We start from the raw sequence: 16162 nt of genomic DNA, 5'->3' as shown, positions 1-16162 counted from the left end.
CAAATCACTTCAAGACTGAGGATAATTACACAATCCACATATGTCTGTAATTTATTTCCTACAAATATGGAAAGATATTCCACAAGATTCATTTCAATAAGCACAAAGTTAGATTTACTTTACGTTGTGGAGCCGAGCCAACAGAAATTCATGCCTCTTTTTATTTTTATTGGACTCGTCCTCACATTAACATCACCACAGAATAAACGGACAAACAAAAAAGGCTCAGTTATGCTTTTCCTCTCTAACCTCTTTCGCTCTTACCATGAAAAGCTGATGAGGTGAGTTATTAACTGAAAACACATTTCATCCATGCTCTCGGTGATATAACAGAATCTGGCAGGAGAGCCGGATACTGTGTCCAAAAGCAAAAAATAACAAAGGACATGGTGGAGAAAGGCATCAACGGTCTGTGTCTTAGTCAGATCTCTGTTTATATATCTATATGTGTTTTTTTTTTTCTATGTATTTGAACGCAGTACATTTTCACATCTGGAGCAGTCATCACGGCAATCAAGCCTGAGAAATGTTTGGGTAAGGTTTGTTTGACTCTCAAATTGAGGGCCAACAGTTAAGCTTTGAGAATAACCCTGTGGAGATTCAGACACCAGATTTGGCTCAGGAAGAATAGGCCTGAATACCTCATCAACACTCCTCATTACTCAAGTGCCAAATGAGTTCACTGCAGACTGGACCTATTCATTATTTCTTTTGATGGACAATTGAACTGTAACACAATTATCATGTAATCCTGGAAAGGCTTCGGATACTCTGGCTGACATCTGAAAAGAGGCCATTATTAATTACAGATCATGACCGTAAAGTTGTTGTTGGTTTTCTTTATTCCGTGAAACAAAAGATCTCACTGTGGTCTGTCTTTAATAGTTTACAGTCATTACAAGCATGTGTTTAAAATTTTGACCTTTAAGCTGAGCCGCTCAGGATAAGGGGATGAAGACCAAAGTGTTCATGACATGTATCCCGGTATTGTCCGTGTTTTCTTGGCCAGACTCCAATCATCAGCTAAAATGATCAGGGCCAACTTAATTAATGAGAGGGTAAGGGTGTAAAAAACAGAGCCCTTGATAGATTTCGGAAGTATTTTGATGAAGTATAAACTCAGGGGTTCTGCTGAGCACCTTAATCAGCTATGAAAGCAAACGCATCTATCAGACTTAATTAACTTAACACAATTTGGCTCCCTTTGAATCAAAAGACTGCCTGATTGATTTGCAATGCTTCAGTTCCTCACAAACACTGTACACATCTGCGAGGAACTGCATGCTGCAGCAGATGAGGATACTTTATTTTCAGCTACGTTATTCTGCCTTTTGAAACAAGTTCAACTCAGCAAGACTGTGCGATTACTGCAAGGCTACAAAAAGTAAGTCTTTTCTGTACGACCATGCACGACTTAAGTGATGTTGTCTGACTGTGTCACAAAGGAAGTGACATGTAAAACAAAAGCAAAACAGATTTGTTAATATCATAATAATGGCTAAGAAGTGCCTCCAATCCTGAGCCGAGTCGTGACCCCCGAGTCTCACATTTTCTTCACTTCTCACTGAATCTGGGCTACATGGGCAGCAGGGTGGATTACACATACACAGAGAGCTGACCGACTGCATGATTTATACCTACTGACTGCCCCCAGCTGTTACAATTGCCAGAGCCAAGATTAAGCATGCATAGCTGAATGGGCCCGTGAGACGAATTCAAACATCCACAAAATGTGGACTGATAGGATTTCCATCAAAAATGACAAAGAAACTGAAACATGCGGTATGTTTGTCGAAAATAAAACAGGCTTTAAACCAGAACGCTTGATGTCCATCTGTCGATGACGTGCATGGGAAAATGACAACGTGAAAATGTTAATTACTAATTTAAGTTGGCAGCAATAAAGTAGAACACCCCTTTCTCACCCTTCTGACTGGAACAGCCACTTTGGACAACTAAGGGAGAGACTGTTGCAAACTGTCAGGTCCAGCAGCTTACAGAAAAAATGTTTGTGTGAGTAATGAAGGCACACAAGGCAAGTGCGTTTGTTTCAAAATATTGTTTCATGCCTTTAGTGAGAGACGGACAGGGCTGTCTGGCGCAAAGTGTGAAAGAAACACAATGAGTCATTGTGGAAGGGGAGGGGACAGAGAAAGAGAGAGAGAGAGCATGTCGGGAGTTCACAGAGAAGGGAAGCAATATTATTCTGAAGTGCCCACTCAGTCTACCAAATCTGCAGTTGCACACTGACTGAGTCATGGGAACCGCAGTGATAATTTGACACCTGTTGATCAAACAGGCCTTGCGAACAGACTGCACACAGTGCTGCTGAGCAAGAGGGCGGTTTCTGGGCTGTGGAGAACTCTCTTCCACAAACAGGCTACTTGTGTATATGTCATGTTTTTTCAAAGTTTAAATGTGTTTTTGTTGGCACCTAACTAATTATTAAGTATTATCTAGGCTGTTTCCTTAGCTCTGTGATTTGGAAATACAGATGTCCTTCAGTTTCTTGGCCTACACTTAGATCGACCAGTATAGTCCTACACCACATGTTAACAATAGCGCAATCCCCACTTCAGAAATTCAAAACATTTAACTAAACTTATTTTTTTCATCTTTCATCGTGATTCATAGAGTTTACAACGGGCTGTCTGACAGCCAAAACAGGGATGCAGGGAAAAAAACTGCAATAGCCCTTTATATGCAGCCATGCTAGAATTGGAAGGGGAGGGGACAGAGAGTTGTTTCAAATTGTGCTTTCATTTTTGCAGTTAACAGATTTTATGGGAAAATTGTTGTATTGTTTTTCTAAATTGTTGTTAATACATAAATATTGATAATAGCAGCTTTTCAACATTGGGGTTCCCACTGACTTGAAGGGTAATTCAAAAATATTCAGTATTTTTAAAAAATATTTATGTTTAGCTATCAGTGAATCACATACGCATGTATATACAGTATGATTTTAGTTGGACATAAATAATTGATTCAGCCAACACTTTACATATGGATTTTGCAGGAAGCTGTTACTGCAAGGGTGAGTTTCAACTTCTGCTTTTGATTTCCAGGTCTCTGATAATATTTCATCTCCAGCAGGAACACAGTTTATCCGGCCTTCCGGAGCTCTATTAAATGGAAGCCTTGAGGCGACGGCGTTGTCAGGATGGCTCTGCTGTGGCCGGCATTCGGACCATAGATGAATCAGCAAATCATTTTCAAACAACGCCTTCAAAAACAACTATGAGCTCTGAGCCACATCTTAAGCCTGTCTCAAGTACATACTCCCCCTTGTCTTACTGTGCATGACTCTGTGCAAATCAGTCCAATACATGTGGGCCGTGTAACATTAAAACATGAAAGTTACAGCTGGAAACAAATCAGACAAAAAAATAAAAAAATGCTGACCGGTGTAAAACGCTGCAAAAACTTTATGGGTTAAAATTGTGAGCAGAGGTACAGAGTGCATTCAGCTACATTAACAATGAACACTTTAAAATACAAATATTTCTGGTATGTGGAGTTGTAAAATGTCATTAGGCTATGATAACAAACCAAATCCTGTGGCTGTATAAAAATAGCTACAGTAGGTCTATATTTGACATCAGAAAGAAAGAAATGTGAAGGCTGTTTTCTCACTAACCAACACACAGTTTTGACAAAGCTGAGTTTTTACCCCAATGCAATGCCTCTCGCTACTTCATGCAAAGCAAAAAAGAAAACACCATTCAAGCAGTCAAATGTATATACAGAAATCATACAAGAACCAATACGCTTTAAATAAGGTGACAAAACCTCAATTTGTATTTACAATAAATACGTTGATCATATAACATCCTTAAAAAACCCTTTACATTCTTCTTAAAAGAACGTGGCCCCTTGCCCAGCACATTCTAAAATACAAATTATATTAATATAGTGTTTGTTTGTTTGAGAAATACTGATCCAAAAATGTCCTCAAACATCAGTGAGTCTACAAAGTCTCAACCCACAGACTCAGAGCTGGATCCTGAGGCTGTCTCCAGCTCTAAGCTTTATCCTCCGCATTCACATTTACCTTTTATTGCATTTTGTTTAGAGCTTCCAGCTAAATCCACCCAATCTAACAATGTCTGAATAATGACAGGTGGAGGCAGAACCATCTTCCAGTTTATGATCAAAACAGCTGTCAACCCCACTGCTATAGCCTGTGTTGACCCAATAATTAACAAAAATAAAAATATGTGATGATTAAAACGTGATGGACAATGATGTATGAATTAACTGATAAGCAACAATATTATAAATGAGAATTTCCAAGTGCAACATGCATGACTGAAGTATGTATATCAACCATGTACCTATGGGGAGTAGCAACATAAAGAGTGACTATTAGGGTGAACACAGGCCTTCAATCTGCGTGGGATTTAGGAAAGTCACCACCTCCCGAATGCCATCTTCACAAATTGTGGTCTGAGGAGCTTTACTCAGATTTTCTCCCTCATCTTTAAATTTTTTCCATGTCTCTGAAAAATGAATTAAAATAAATATGACCACAAAAAATAATAACAAATGAACAAAGCTCCCAAGAATTCATAAACATAAATGCATAATGAAATCATTTTCAACAAACCTTCATCGAGTGTTGTAAGCATTGTGTAATTTTCTGGATGATCAATAATATCTTTTCTTTGAACGTCACCAATTTCCATTAGTTGTAAAACACCTGTATGAAAAGAAAAGTTCAGATGAGAATCAAACACTGGTGCAGCAATACTGTATATTTGTCTTTTAGTTGTTTATTTGTTTTCCTGAAGCTTGATGTTAAAACTGATACCACTCTCATGTCTGTATATTAAATATAAAACTAAGGAGGTTAGCTTAGCTTAGCACAAACATAAGGAACACAGGGAAACAGGGTCTGGCTCTGTCAAATTGTCCAAACTCACCACCTACTGGAACCTCACTGATGAACACATTATATCCCATTTGTTTTATGCTCACAAATACAATTTGTTGGTAAGCTGTTTTGTTGTGTTTCCACTCTTTATGCTAAGCTAAGCTAACCAGCTGCTGGCTCTAGCTTCTTACTGAATGGACAGATATGAGAGCCGCATCAAACTTCTCATCAAACTCCTCAAGAAAGCAAGCGTGATTTTCCCAAAATGTCGAACTATTCCTTTAATATAGTTCCCACCAGTAGTTACAGTACCTTCTGCAGTCTTCCATGCTTGCACCTCGACTTCAGCAGTACTTTGTCTTTCGACAGCAATGATCCTAACTGTGTCGGGTGAGTCAACCCTCAAAGATGAATCTACTTTATACACCAAGAGGCTATTTTTATATCCAAGATAACACTGGGTCTGGTTACTTTCAGCTTTACTCTCTATAGAGAGAAAAAACAGAGGGAAGTTGTATGGACGATATATATATGTAACTGACATCAACACCGTATCACTATAAAAGGTTCCTTATTTGATAAGCCGTGTTTGACTACCTGGACAAGTTTTGCAGCACTTTCCCGCTGATTTCATGGGATGTTGGCAGGGGTACTGGCTGGGACACGTGATGCGTTTGCAGTCCTGGATGCCATCACTACAAGTGCACAGGATGCATTCCAGGACCTTCCCCAAAACTGGGTGCCACATGTCTCCATGAGAATACGTCTTGCCATTGTACAAACACGCTGAGAGAAATGGAAAACATCTGAGCGTTGTGCTACATATGGAAACGATCCTAAAGTCGTGAGGAAGATGCCCATAAAATCAAATACCTAAAAAGGATCTCTCTGTTTTGACAAAGTCTCACCTCTTTGGTGTTTCCTCTGCAACAAAATCTTCACAGTGGTCTCTGAAGCCCCTTTAAGGTTAAGTTTACTCAGGCTCAGGCCTCTGGGAGAAGTCCTGACCCTGGGTGGAGTGGCACGGTCGGACCGCGCCTTGCTCAGCTCTCCAGAACACTGGTCGACTGAATGCCTCTTTTGAAAACAAAGATATAATAAAATGCAGTTATCGTTCATCTATTCAGCTATTGGCTTTACTTCCTTCTTCCTTGCGTAATAGCTGAGGGAACATCTTATTTAGTACTAAATCAAAAAGGTTCATAGCTTGGCTCCAGATCGCTGAGTAACTGCCCACATCTCAGATTTTTTCAGCTATTCAAATAAAACGACATTGCAGCTCAGTCTGATTATGAGGCCAAACGGTCCACGGATCTTGAGGGAAAGTCTTTGCCTTTAACGAGCAAGGCAAAATGGATGTTTCAGTACTAATCTGAATAATGTGATGCCAAGCTGAGCAAATTACCCTATCAAATTCTCAAGGGAAAATAATAGACTTGCTTGACCCCTTGCACGGGGAGGTCAGTGGTCAGGGTCAGCTACAGAGCAGCTCCCCTGAAGCTTGCAGTGACCTGTGTCACATTCAAGGACACTTCATCAGAGCAGACGCTTGTCCGTGAGACTCGAACCCTAGGCCTGTAATTAAAGTGCAGTTACTCAACAAAACCACTTTGCTACTTTCTACTACATTTAAATATGTTAAATGATAGGCAAGTTTCATGTGAAAGCAGTGTCTAAGATATGTTGACTTCCAGTAAGGACATACAACGCCTCTGTTCAGTTGCTGGTTTCCATCCTCAGTTGATGACGACCCACTGGTGCCATGATCTAAGGGGAAAAAAAAAACCCAAAACAAGTGTAAGGAAATTGTAATTAACACAGAAAAACATGGCAGCCTGAGCTCATTTACATTAGGGCTGGGCTATAATTTAATATTATTGTATACCAATCTTTAGTGGAACTGTCTCATAATGATATGATCATATTGTGATAATTTTTTTGTGGAATATTGAATCTATTTGCATTGACTAACACACATATATCAGTGGGAGAAAAAAAACCCCATTCTCATTAATCAGTCCTGATCAACAGTTTAAATTCCTAAAAAATACCATTCCAGGTTGGAAGCAGAGTAAGTGGAGTTTGACTACCTTTACACACCAAACAGCAGGTATCTGGAACTGAAAGTGGCGAGGAACAGGTGATTGGTTGGCATGTTTTCAGAGCGCAGAAGATGTTTCCATTCTGAGAAAAGAAAGGGAGGGAAAAATTCTTATTTTATTTATTTATTTTTAATTTCCAAGAATGTGCTCCAGAAGGTGAAGGCTTAAGCACTCCAAAGCGTCTGCAGGCATCTCTAGACCTGTTTACGTATTTATCTAGACTAATATTTACAGCACATGACTTGGAATAATAGAGACATTATCACAGTCAAAACAACACAATCGTAGCGTCTTTTGAGATCTAATGTTCTTGAAAAATATCAGCAAAAACATAATGAGACCGTGGACTTGTTTGGCTTTTGTCCAGGGCAAATTACATTTTCCTCCTCCACACACAGACTCACTCATACAGCAGTGGTGGCAGAGCTGCAATGCAAGGTGCCGGCCTGCCCATCGGAAACAATTAAGGACTCACGGACACTCAAACAAGCACTCCTATGAATAATTGACATCCTGCTCTCCTACCTGAGCCGCCGCAGGGCATCTCTAGGTGTGTCTTGAAAAACTCAAGAATCCATTTTAAAAGCTGCAGTAAATCATAATTTTAATCCCAGTTTGTTTTTTTTTCATGTGATATAAGGGAAACTTAACTTTAAGTAACCTTGTTGCATTGAAATCAAGGCCTGAACTGAACCTGCAGTGCTCTAATAGTAAGAATGCAACCGACTAAGAGATAAATGAGAGGAGTGTATTAAGATAAACATGATGTGTACTGTTGTCAAGTTTATTGCTCTGTGTCGTCTCCTTGGAGACTTGGAAACATCTGTTAACGAACACCACTTAACAACTCATAAAATTAACTGCTCACATCATGACAGCTCCAGGGCGATTTCAATTTTGGCTTCACTTCCGCTTTCATCTCTGAAATCTGCCTTTTGTTATCTGAATCAAAACTTTCATCCATTCTCTTGTGCCAGTCACAAACAAGCTAAGCCAACACACAAACCAAAGCAAGATGCTTTCATCAGCCACAGTATTTGAATTAAATGGAATTCAACGACACACATTTCTGCACCGTGACTGCACATCAGCAGCACTAAGTTAGCGGGCAGAGATAATCTTCGTGCATATGCAGCAACATCATGCAGCAACTGAAATACACACAAAATTTATTTTAGAAAAATCTAAAGAAAATCTTCAAAAGCACAGGTGGCCTTGTTTGATGGGCATAAACACAAGTTTCCTAATTGTTGTAAAGATACTGTTCTTTAAAGTTTTTCATTAAAAGCTATTTTTTTTCATTCTTTTTTTCCATTCATTTTAAACTGTGGTGACTGTGCTTGAGCAAGCTGTTTAAGAGGAAAGGAACAATTCCCAGTCTGAAGAGGATTGTGAGGAATTCATGAATATTCAGTGGGAAGACAGTGGGAAGTTGTTATATTTCATTTTAGTGTACCTGATAAATTTGCTTGGAGAACACAATTCACAGAGTTTCACTACATGTCGGGCTGAAATTATAGCCCTTAAATGTCTCACACACTATTTGCATTTGACTTCTGATATTCTTTCACCGGATTAATAAAAACACAACCTGGCCAAAAAAAAAAAAACAAAAAAAAAAACAAAAACCCAAATGCAGTAAATAATCTGTAACTTACAGAGCATGTGCACATAACACACTGATTGCTTTGCTTGGACGGGAAGAGTTCGTGCTTAGTGAAGGTCTCCCCTGGCTGATAAACACTTCCATTATACCTGCAGGATTTCACCGAAGCTCTCAGCCCTGCAGGGATCCTGGGCTCATCTGAAGGACGGATCATCACACAGGACAGCAGGCTTTGAAGTCACAACGACAATCCATCGTTTCAAATGCTCAGAGCCGGTGAGGTGTTTAGTGAAAGGCAGTCTTACCTGTGCATCTCGGACAACACTGCTGAGGCTCAGCCACTGGGTTTTCACATGGCAGAGCAGGACACTTGATTGTGTTACATTTCACATGGCCTGTCTAAGAGAGAGCAGGTTTAAGGGTTTACAGGCACCGGCTGCCTTTAAAAAAAATCCCAACCACTGTGTCAGCAACTCAGAGCAGAGACAGTTGAACATTTTTTAGTGTGATATCCCTTTTAGATCTTTGCTCTGAAGTGATGCAGTTTGTAAAATATTAGTTATGAGTTACCTCTGTGCAGACACAGCGCATGCAGAACATAAATCCGAAGGGCTCCAGATAGGGATGCCAGCTGTCTCCTGGGCTGTATGTCTTGTCTTTGAAAGTACACAGCACCCCGGACCCTGGGTGTCAAAAGTGAGACAGATGATCTGTTTAAAAAACCCATATGGCGCATTTAAAACTGGACGGCACAAAAAAAAAAGAACCCAAAGGCATTTACATGCCAACTTATATAAACATTTGTTAAAGACATGGTGTCAAAGCGACAATCAGCTTAAAGTAACGCAAACTAGAGGAAAACACGGGAAACTACAAATGATCCCGCTTCAGCCCAGAACTATTCAGACAAATAGGAGTCATGATTTAACTTTTAGTGGCTTCTGTGACAGAATGAGGTGAAGAACTTTTACCACAAACACACACAGAAGTTACGTTTGGAGCAACAGAGGATGTTGATCAGAAAAATGTGTGCTCAGTTTTTGGCTAAGTCCGACAAAGCTTTCCTTACTTGGGTCACATTTTTCACGCTTTTCCTTATTTCAAGCCCTCACTCACTCACACACACGTTTGATCAGGACAGAATAAGCATCAGCAGGGTCTGGTCTTACCTTTCCGGGGTTTTAGCTCTGCATCTGCAAACCAAATGATGAAAAAGAGCAAAAGCATGGACTTCATTTTTTTACATGTGCGTGACTGACTCTTCAACGCGCAATAAAATATGTTTCTGCAGGACAGAAACTGCAGGACAGTGTGAAACAAGGATAAAAAAAAAAAAAAGCAACATTTTTCTTGGTTGATCTATGGCGCCTCCCTCAGGACAGACGTTTCATATCGTTTCAAAACCAGAGGGATGACAGGAAAGTGAAGGCATGGGCTTAAAATAGATGAGTGTGACCAAATAAAAACCCACAAATGCGTATTAACCTCCACAACCTTTTGTTGGTCCCCTCAGAAGAGAAGCCTGGCTGTCCGATTTATTAATACACGACTGTGTATAGTTGATATACATTACATAGTAGAGATAGCTGATATTATGCTTTCTCCTATTACTATTAGTGAAACAAAGGTCTAATACTGTTCTCAGTTTATTAACACACATGTGGGGGTGGGGGGGGGGGGGGGGGGGGGGGGGGGGGTAAAACAGTGCAACCATGTTAAAACAGACACCAAGATGCCAAGAAACTCTTACTTGAAGACATGACAAACAAAAGACATGGAATAAAACTTAGTGACCCATTTCCCAACAAGGAGCCTGGCACTCCCACTCCCTACTACAACGCCTATTGCAAGCCATTGCATGGCTTAACAATAAAGCATTCAACTAGGAGTAAACGGTTTAATTCACAGTCAGTGCAGACGTAAAGAAACGAAGAAAATCTCAAACTTAATCACAGATTCCTAAAATCCACAAAACAGTATTTTCTAAAATGGGGTTCCTCTCGTGATGAAGGAAATGGCATAATTCCAACTTTACAAAGTTTTGAAAGAGGCTGGGGAAAAAAAAAAAGAAAACAAACCACGAGCTGGTCAACAGACAGCACTGCTGTTTCCCTTTTAAAAACTGCACAGGAACACTGGAACACTGTCAGTTGGACTTTTCAGCCATGCTTTGCCTGAAACGCTGTTTTCAAAACTTCATCTGGCCCAGCTAAAGCCCAAAATTGTAAATATTTTAGATAAAAATGTCACTTAGAAAAATGATGTATTGAAGAAGATATCAGGTGTTTTTTTTTTTTGTTTTTTTGTTTTTACGTGGCCGAACATCAAGACACTTTTTTATTTAAATCCCAAAAAAGTTTCTTATACTGTATAGAGTCCAATCACGTGTGTGAGAAGCTTGATAACTGACAGCACGTCACGGGCTGATGTTAAATAAACATTTATACTGTAGTAACCCACCTCCTAGATCAGATCAGACACACCTGAGAATCTTCCACCTCACAGGATTTCATGATTGCAGCACAAAGAGTGGCATATATACTAGATTCATTGCCTGTCATATAAGTTAAACTTTAAATGTCTGAAGTAAAGGATATTGCATTACAGAATGAATTAAGAGTGTTCAAACAGACACACTAATGCGCCCACACGCACACACACACACACACACACACACACACACAACAGTGGACAAAGCAGTGGAGACTCAAGAACTGCTGCTGTGTGCCCCTGTGTCGTCCTCTCGCTTCTGCCGTTTCTTCGCTCGGATTTCATTCATGGCTTCCTCTATGGAGCGAGTGTCCCTCTTGTTGGCCACCGGCACTGGAAGAGAAACAACATAATGAGTACATAAAGAGGTGGGTGGAGAACGGTGTGAGGCAAAGCAATACGGTGTTTCTACGAGAGACATGACCGATCGGTTCAACAACATTTACTCACCACAGCCATAAGCCCTGTTGGCCTCCAGTGTATGCGCAGCATCTTTAGCAGCTGAGGTGCCAATCAGGTGACTGTATTTATCTCTGTAGTTGGAGTTGGGAACTTCTGACTTCTTTGTCTGACTGGATGCTTCTATTTCCAATGCAGCCTGTTCCTGCAGCGACAAGGAAAAGGTAAAGTCAGAGACTGTGACAGAAACTCAAGGATAAAATTCCTCAGAATTTTCTTACATTGTCAGATACTCTTACATAGAAAAACACGTTTAGAAATACCCTATTTAGGCAAATTAATTAACATCTGTAAACAGGACTTGCAGCAGTAACTGTGTGTTATGAATATAAAATCCATAGACAAAAAAGAAGAAGTGGCATTGACGTCCAAACAAGTTTCCAGTAAAGACAATCTAAGTCAGAGCAGCTTGCCAAACACACAGCATGTGTGATTGCATTTCTTTATTCTCCATTGAGGTGACAATCTATAATGAAACTGGTGTCTCTTTTATGATATCTTTGCCTCCCTGCATGACAGTTAAGTGTCTCTACAAAACTCGACAGAGAAATGCTTTCCTTTTCATTCTAAGACATTAAAATATATTCTTATTTGATTTTTTTATGTAGCTAATATGTGTATATGGTGCATAATAAATATCTCGTGATGTTTGTCTGCATTCAGCCTCAAACAACAAAATAGAGCCAGAGGTCCAAGGTGACATGCCAATCACGGATTTCACTGCAACACAACACTATCACCTAGATACACCTAAATACATGTGTACACACAAAGAAAGAGCATCCAGTCTTACCTTTAGTCTTTTCCGTTGCTCGGCCAGCTGGGGATCCCACTCCTCTCCTTTGCGATAGGCTTCCAGCTCCTCATCTGATGGCGCAAACTCCTGCCACAGCACAAGGTGGAAAACAGCCACATTACTCCACACAGATTTTCTCATATGTAAAGCCTAACAAGCTGGCATTTTAATATATCAAACAATGGACTGAAAAGTATTCATACCTTCTTGAAAAGCATTACATAACGGCTCTCCTCGTCCTCCCCGAAGGAAAAAGAAGTCAGACCAGCCACTTCTGCGACATCGTGCCTATGAGAAAGGAAGAAGTGAAATGTGAATTGTTGTAAACGTGTGACAAAAACATGTAATTTTTTTTGCCTAAAGGGGCTTATTTAATTAAATAAAGCCCTGACTACTTACAATATACTCCTCTCGATCTTCCCCATAGGGTTGTATTTTCGTTTCTGCTGCGAACTGTCTTGGATGAAATCCGACACCTCTTTCTCCATCTAAACAAGAGATGTTGGAAGTTAAAGTCTGTGTAATTTCGTAATGTGATGAACACAAACAGTGGTGAAGGGAAGACAGAGAAGCTCCATGCCAGAACTAAATCCACTGTGTATCAGATGTGACACTTAAGCTCTTACCTTTTTCCTGAACTCTGCTTTCTTTCTTTTCTCCTCTTCCTCCATCTTCTTGAGTCTTGCTGCTTGCTCTTAAAATAACAGAAGTTTAAGTTTTTCAAAGGGGTTTGTTTATGTCGGACAGCATTAAAAGTTTCCATTGTAAACACAGATCATGCAGTCTTACAGCCACAACCGGCCTACTTGTATTTTTAAAGGCTGAAGTCACAAAGTGGCTAATCAAGACACAGACTTTCTGTAATCCCAAAACCACATTCCCAGATCACTGAGGGCTGGAGCACAGAGTGACTCAAATCCTATTATTTGTTGCATGTGTCTAGGAAGAAACAGCCTCTGATGTTTTATTGGTGGGCAATACTCATAAGAGTTAATGAAACAGATTTGGTCACTTTTTAATCGCAGCCGTCTCATGACTTTGTCTTCACAACAACTGAGGAGTGGATAAAATTGTTTATGTAGCAATACTCCACTCAGAGTTGCTACAGTGTCACAGCTTCGAGCCTGTCTGCAAAAGATTTCAAATTTCCAACTGAAAAGTGTAGTTTTCATTATCTACAGGCAGGAAATGGTGTCAAGCATTCCCAGTTCCTGTTTTAGTGGTGCCATATGGCAGCTATGGGTTACAGCAGTTTTTTTTTTTTTATTATATATAATCGTTGAGCTTAATGGAAAAGTAGCTGCTGACTCTGAAGGTCTCCACAGTAACGTTCAGTACCATATGAATACAAAAGGGGTTTACCATCTGTCTGTGGTGTTTGTAACTACAGATGAACACAGCTAGGAATTATGTGCACATTTTATTTGTTGATTTCACTCATATTTACTGTAAACTCACTAAAGACCCACATCCTGATCTAACAGCAGATGTAATGGTTTCTGAGATGTCTAAGCAGTGAATTCACTGGCAGAGAGAAACAGTAGGTAAAACCTATCAAGAATGGAAATAATGATCATAATATAATATTCATAGAACCGAGAATGAAGTAACTTCTCCACTAACACTCAGAAGGAGGCAGCAGCAGATAAACCGGCTCTGGTTCTTTACAGGGTGATTCTGGCAGGTTTGTATTACAGTAACAGCATCTGCCTGTGATCCAGACTATGCCTTCTAGATCTAGGACATGCGGGATAGCATGCTCCGTTGAGGCGGTGCTAAACCCGGAGACCAGCAAGAGTTTACTTGAGAGCTCAACGAGCCAATGGCAGAACTAGAAGTGCTCTCTTTGCCTGTCCTCTCCATTTTTTTTACACACTTCTATGTCCCGCACTATGGCCACCTCAACGGTTTCAAACTAACGCTAAATGACTTGTTATTAAGGCAATACGTTATGTACCTCGAGCCTTTCGTCGGCTCTCCTGGTCGCCGACAGTTGGAGGCTTTTCCATCGAGTTTAAGATTGAACCTAGGAGGTCCGCCATCTTGGAATGATAGCGCAGACGGTTCAGACTGTTGTTGTTGGCCACAGCTGCACGGGCTGCGCATGCGCACATGAGCACAGTTTTCTTCGTCGAATTGAAAAACCGGCGAGTAAAGCATCTGTCGCCACCCTGTGTACTAGAAAGTCGTGTTACTATGCTGTTATGTATCTATGATGTTAGCGTTTCTGTTTTGTTTAATGAAATAAGTTACACAATAAAATCATACAGGACAGGAGAAGGCCCATGCCTGTCCTTAGTTTTGTGCCCAACATCCTTTAATCAAATTTACCAAATTTTGAATGAAAATTTATCCAGAGTAACCTTAAATCAGCATTCTGTAGGCCATCCACAGGCAAGAAAACAATTTAATTTCTCAATTTCTCTGCCATCCATCAAATTTTGCTTCAAATACAAGTGCTTGCAATAGTTTTTCCTCATCTCCAGTCTCAAAGTGTTCTTAAAGTTGCTAAGTGATGGAAAAAAAGATGGGGTTGAAAAAACATTCTTTAGACTGATTGGATCACAGATTTTAGGTGGTTTATCTGTACACGTATGCATGTGTTAGAGGGAACAAACGAGCAAACAAACATCTTTACATAAGCACTAGGGGGCATGCTATACAAGTACATGTCTGTGTATCCATGCCTTGTGCAGTTATTGTTTTGTTAACAATCCTCCCCTGCGTCACTGGAGCCGTGTGTTTTGTGCAGTTTGATTGTAGTTTCACAGCATCAGCAATAACACATGAACTACTGCCATATTCAGATGTGGGCAGAGCAGTGGACGAACAGAGGACAGTAGGACAGAATTGTACTGCTTACTGTGTCTAAAACAAACAGATTGGTCACTACTTCACCTGTAATTGTAACGTTTGGAGTCCTTTGTGGTCTATGTTTACTCCTCTGTCCAGCCATAGAGGTGTATGTAAGTACAATACCAAACAAATGTCCCTTTCTCATTTAGATGTCTGTGTTGGTGAACAGTACAGAGTACTTGTATCTCTAAATCACGGGGCAGGTCGAATAATAAAGAATAGTTTTGCACATCGAGAGGAAATTACACTATGGCTCTTTGTAAAATGCCTAAAAGCAATCTCAAATTCTCAAGATGCAGCAGCTGTTGACTAAGCTGAGTAAGCTGATAGTCCTGACCCTCAGCCCTCAGACTCCCATCATTCAGCGATACTTTGTTATTGTGATTTGGACAGAGCATGACCGACTCCTCCCCCGTGGTTGAAATGCTGTATAAATGCAGCATCAGCCTGTCAACAGCAGTGTCTGAAAGCTTATTGGTACCCAGACATGAAGGGACCGAGCTTGGTTCTCCTTGTGCTCCTACTGATGCTCGCAGCCGGGGAGGGTAAGCAACAGATACAACCATTTTCTTACTGTGTGAGATCAAATGAAACAAATCATGATATGACAAAAGCTCAAACTTCACTGTGCTCATATGGGTCCTGTTTGTGTGGAAAAACAAATCACAAAAACACAATGTGACAGTCTTCTTAGCCATTAAGTAATTTAAATTTTGTTAATTTCTTTATAAGAGTAAAGCATTTATTGTGATTACAGTTTATGAAAAGGTCATCAAATTAAGCTCATATTCACCAGGAATATTAGAACATTATTGTGATTCTTCTTTAATTAGCTACAGGCAATGATCCAGAAATGCAGTACTGGACATGTGGGTATAGAGGACTCTGCAGACGGTTCTGCTATGCTCAGGAGTACATCGTTGGACATCACGGTTGCCCTCGAAGATACAGGTAGAACTGCCCACAGCTTTGTAATA

The 16162-nt window shown here is 40.2% G+C and overlaps 2 protein-coding genes across 3 annotated transcripts; both read right to left on the bottom strand.

Moving 5' to 3' along the window:
* Positions 1-3410: 3410 nt before the first annotated feature.
* Positions 3411-9878, bottom strand: chrdl2 (chordin-like 2). Of its 2 annotated transcripts, XM_041052226.1 has the most exons (11): positions 9754-9878; positions 9155-9267; positions 8890-8983; positions 8637-8782; positions 6967-7060; positions 6582-6643; positions 5785-5953; positions 5474-5662; positions 5189-5362; positions 4610-4702; positions 3411-4502 (listed from the first exon to the last, which is right to left on the bottom strand). In XM_041052226.1, exons 1-11 carry the CDS (start codon positions 9818-9820, stop codon positions 4369-4371), a joined length of 1335 nt encoding a protein of 444 aa, XP_040908160.1. In that variant the 5' UTR covers positions 9821-9878; the 3' UTR covers positions 3411-4368. The 2 variants fall into 2 exon arrangements, with proteins under 2 accessions (XP_040908160.1, XP_040908161.1); XM_041052227.1 differs by lacking the exons at positions 8637-8782; positions 8890-8983.
* A 1012-nt stretch (positions 9879-10890) lies between these two features.
* Positions 10891-14430, bottom strand: spag7 (sperm associated antigen 7). The gene is made up of 7 exons (XM_041052507.1): positions 14287-14430; positions 12956-13023; positions 12729-12817; positions 12533-12617; positions 12327-12416; positions 11525-11678; positions 10891-11407 (listed from the first exon to the last, which is right to left on the bottom strand). The coding sequence occupies exons 1-7, from the start codon at positions 14369-14371 to the stop codon at positions 11292-11294; spliced, it is 687 nt and encodes a 228-aa protein (XP_040908441.1). The 5' UTR covers positions 14372-14430; the 3' UTR covers positions 10891-11291.
* Positions 14431-16162: the final 1732 nt, after the last annotated feature.

Source organism: Toxotes jaculatrix, chromosome 12 (assembly GCF_017976425.1).
Source record: "Toxotes jaculatrix isolate fToxJac2 chromosome 12, fToxJac2.pri, whole genome shotgun sequence".
In the NCBI taxonomy this organism is placed as follows: domain Eukaryota; kingdom Metazoa; phylum Chordata; class Actinopteri; family Toxotidae; genus Toxotes; species Toxotes jaculatrix.
The sequence above is the reverse complement of the archived record's forward strand: the minus strand, read 5'-3'. Positions and strand labels throughout refer to the sequence as shown.

Excerpts from the sequence above, each read along its gene's own strand:
- chrdl2 (XM_041052226.1), bottom strand. The coding sequence starts at position 9,820 with ATGAAGTCCATGCTTTTGCTCTTTTTCATCATTTGGTTTGCAGATGCA. Across the intron at positions 8,984-9,154 it reads TGCGCTGTGTCTGCACAGAG|ACAGGCCATGTGAAATGTAA; the intron begins GTAACTCATAAC and ends GCTCTCTCTTAG. Across the intron at positions 5,363-5,473 it reads GTGCTGCAAAACTTGTCCAG|AGAGTAAAGCTGAAAGTAAC; the intron begins GTAGTCAAACAC and ends TTCTCTCTATAG.
- spag7 (XM_041052507.1), bottom strand. The coding sequence starts at position 14,371 with ATGGCGGACCTCCTAGGTTCAATCTTAAACTCGATGGAAAAGCCTCCA. Across the intron at positions 12,618-12,728 it reads AAGATCGAGAGGAGTATATT|GCACGATGTCGCAGAAGTGG; the intron begins GTAAGTAGTCAG and ends CCTTTCTCATAG. Across the intron at positions 11,408-11,524 it reads CAACAGGGCTTATGGCTGTG|TGCCGGTGGCCAACAAGAGG; the intron begins GTGAGTAAATGT and ends TTTCTCTTCCAG.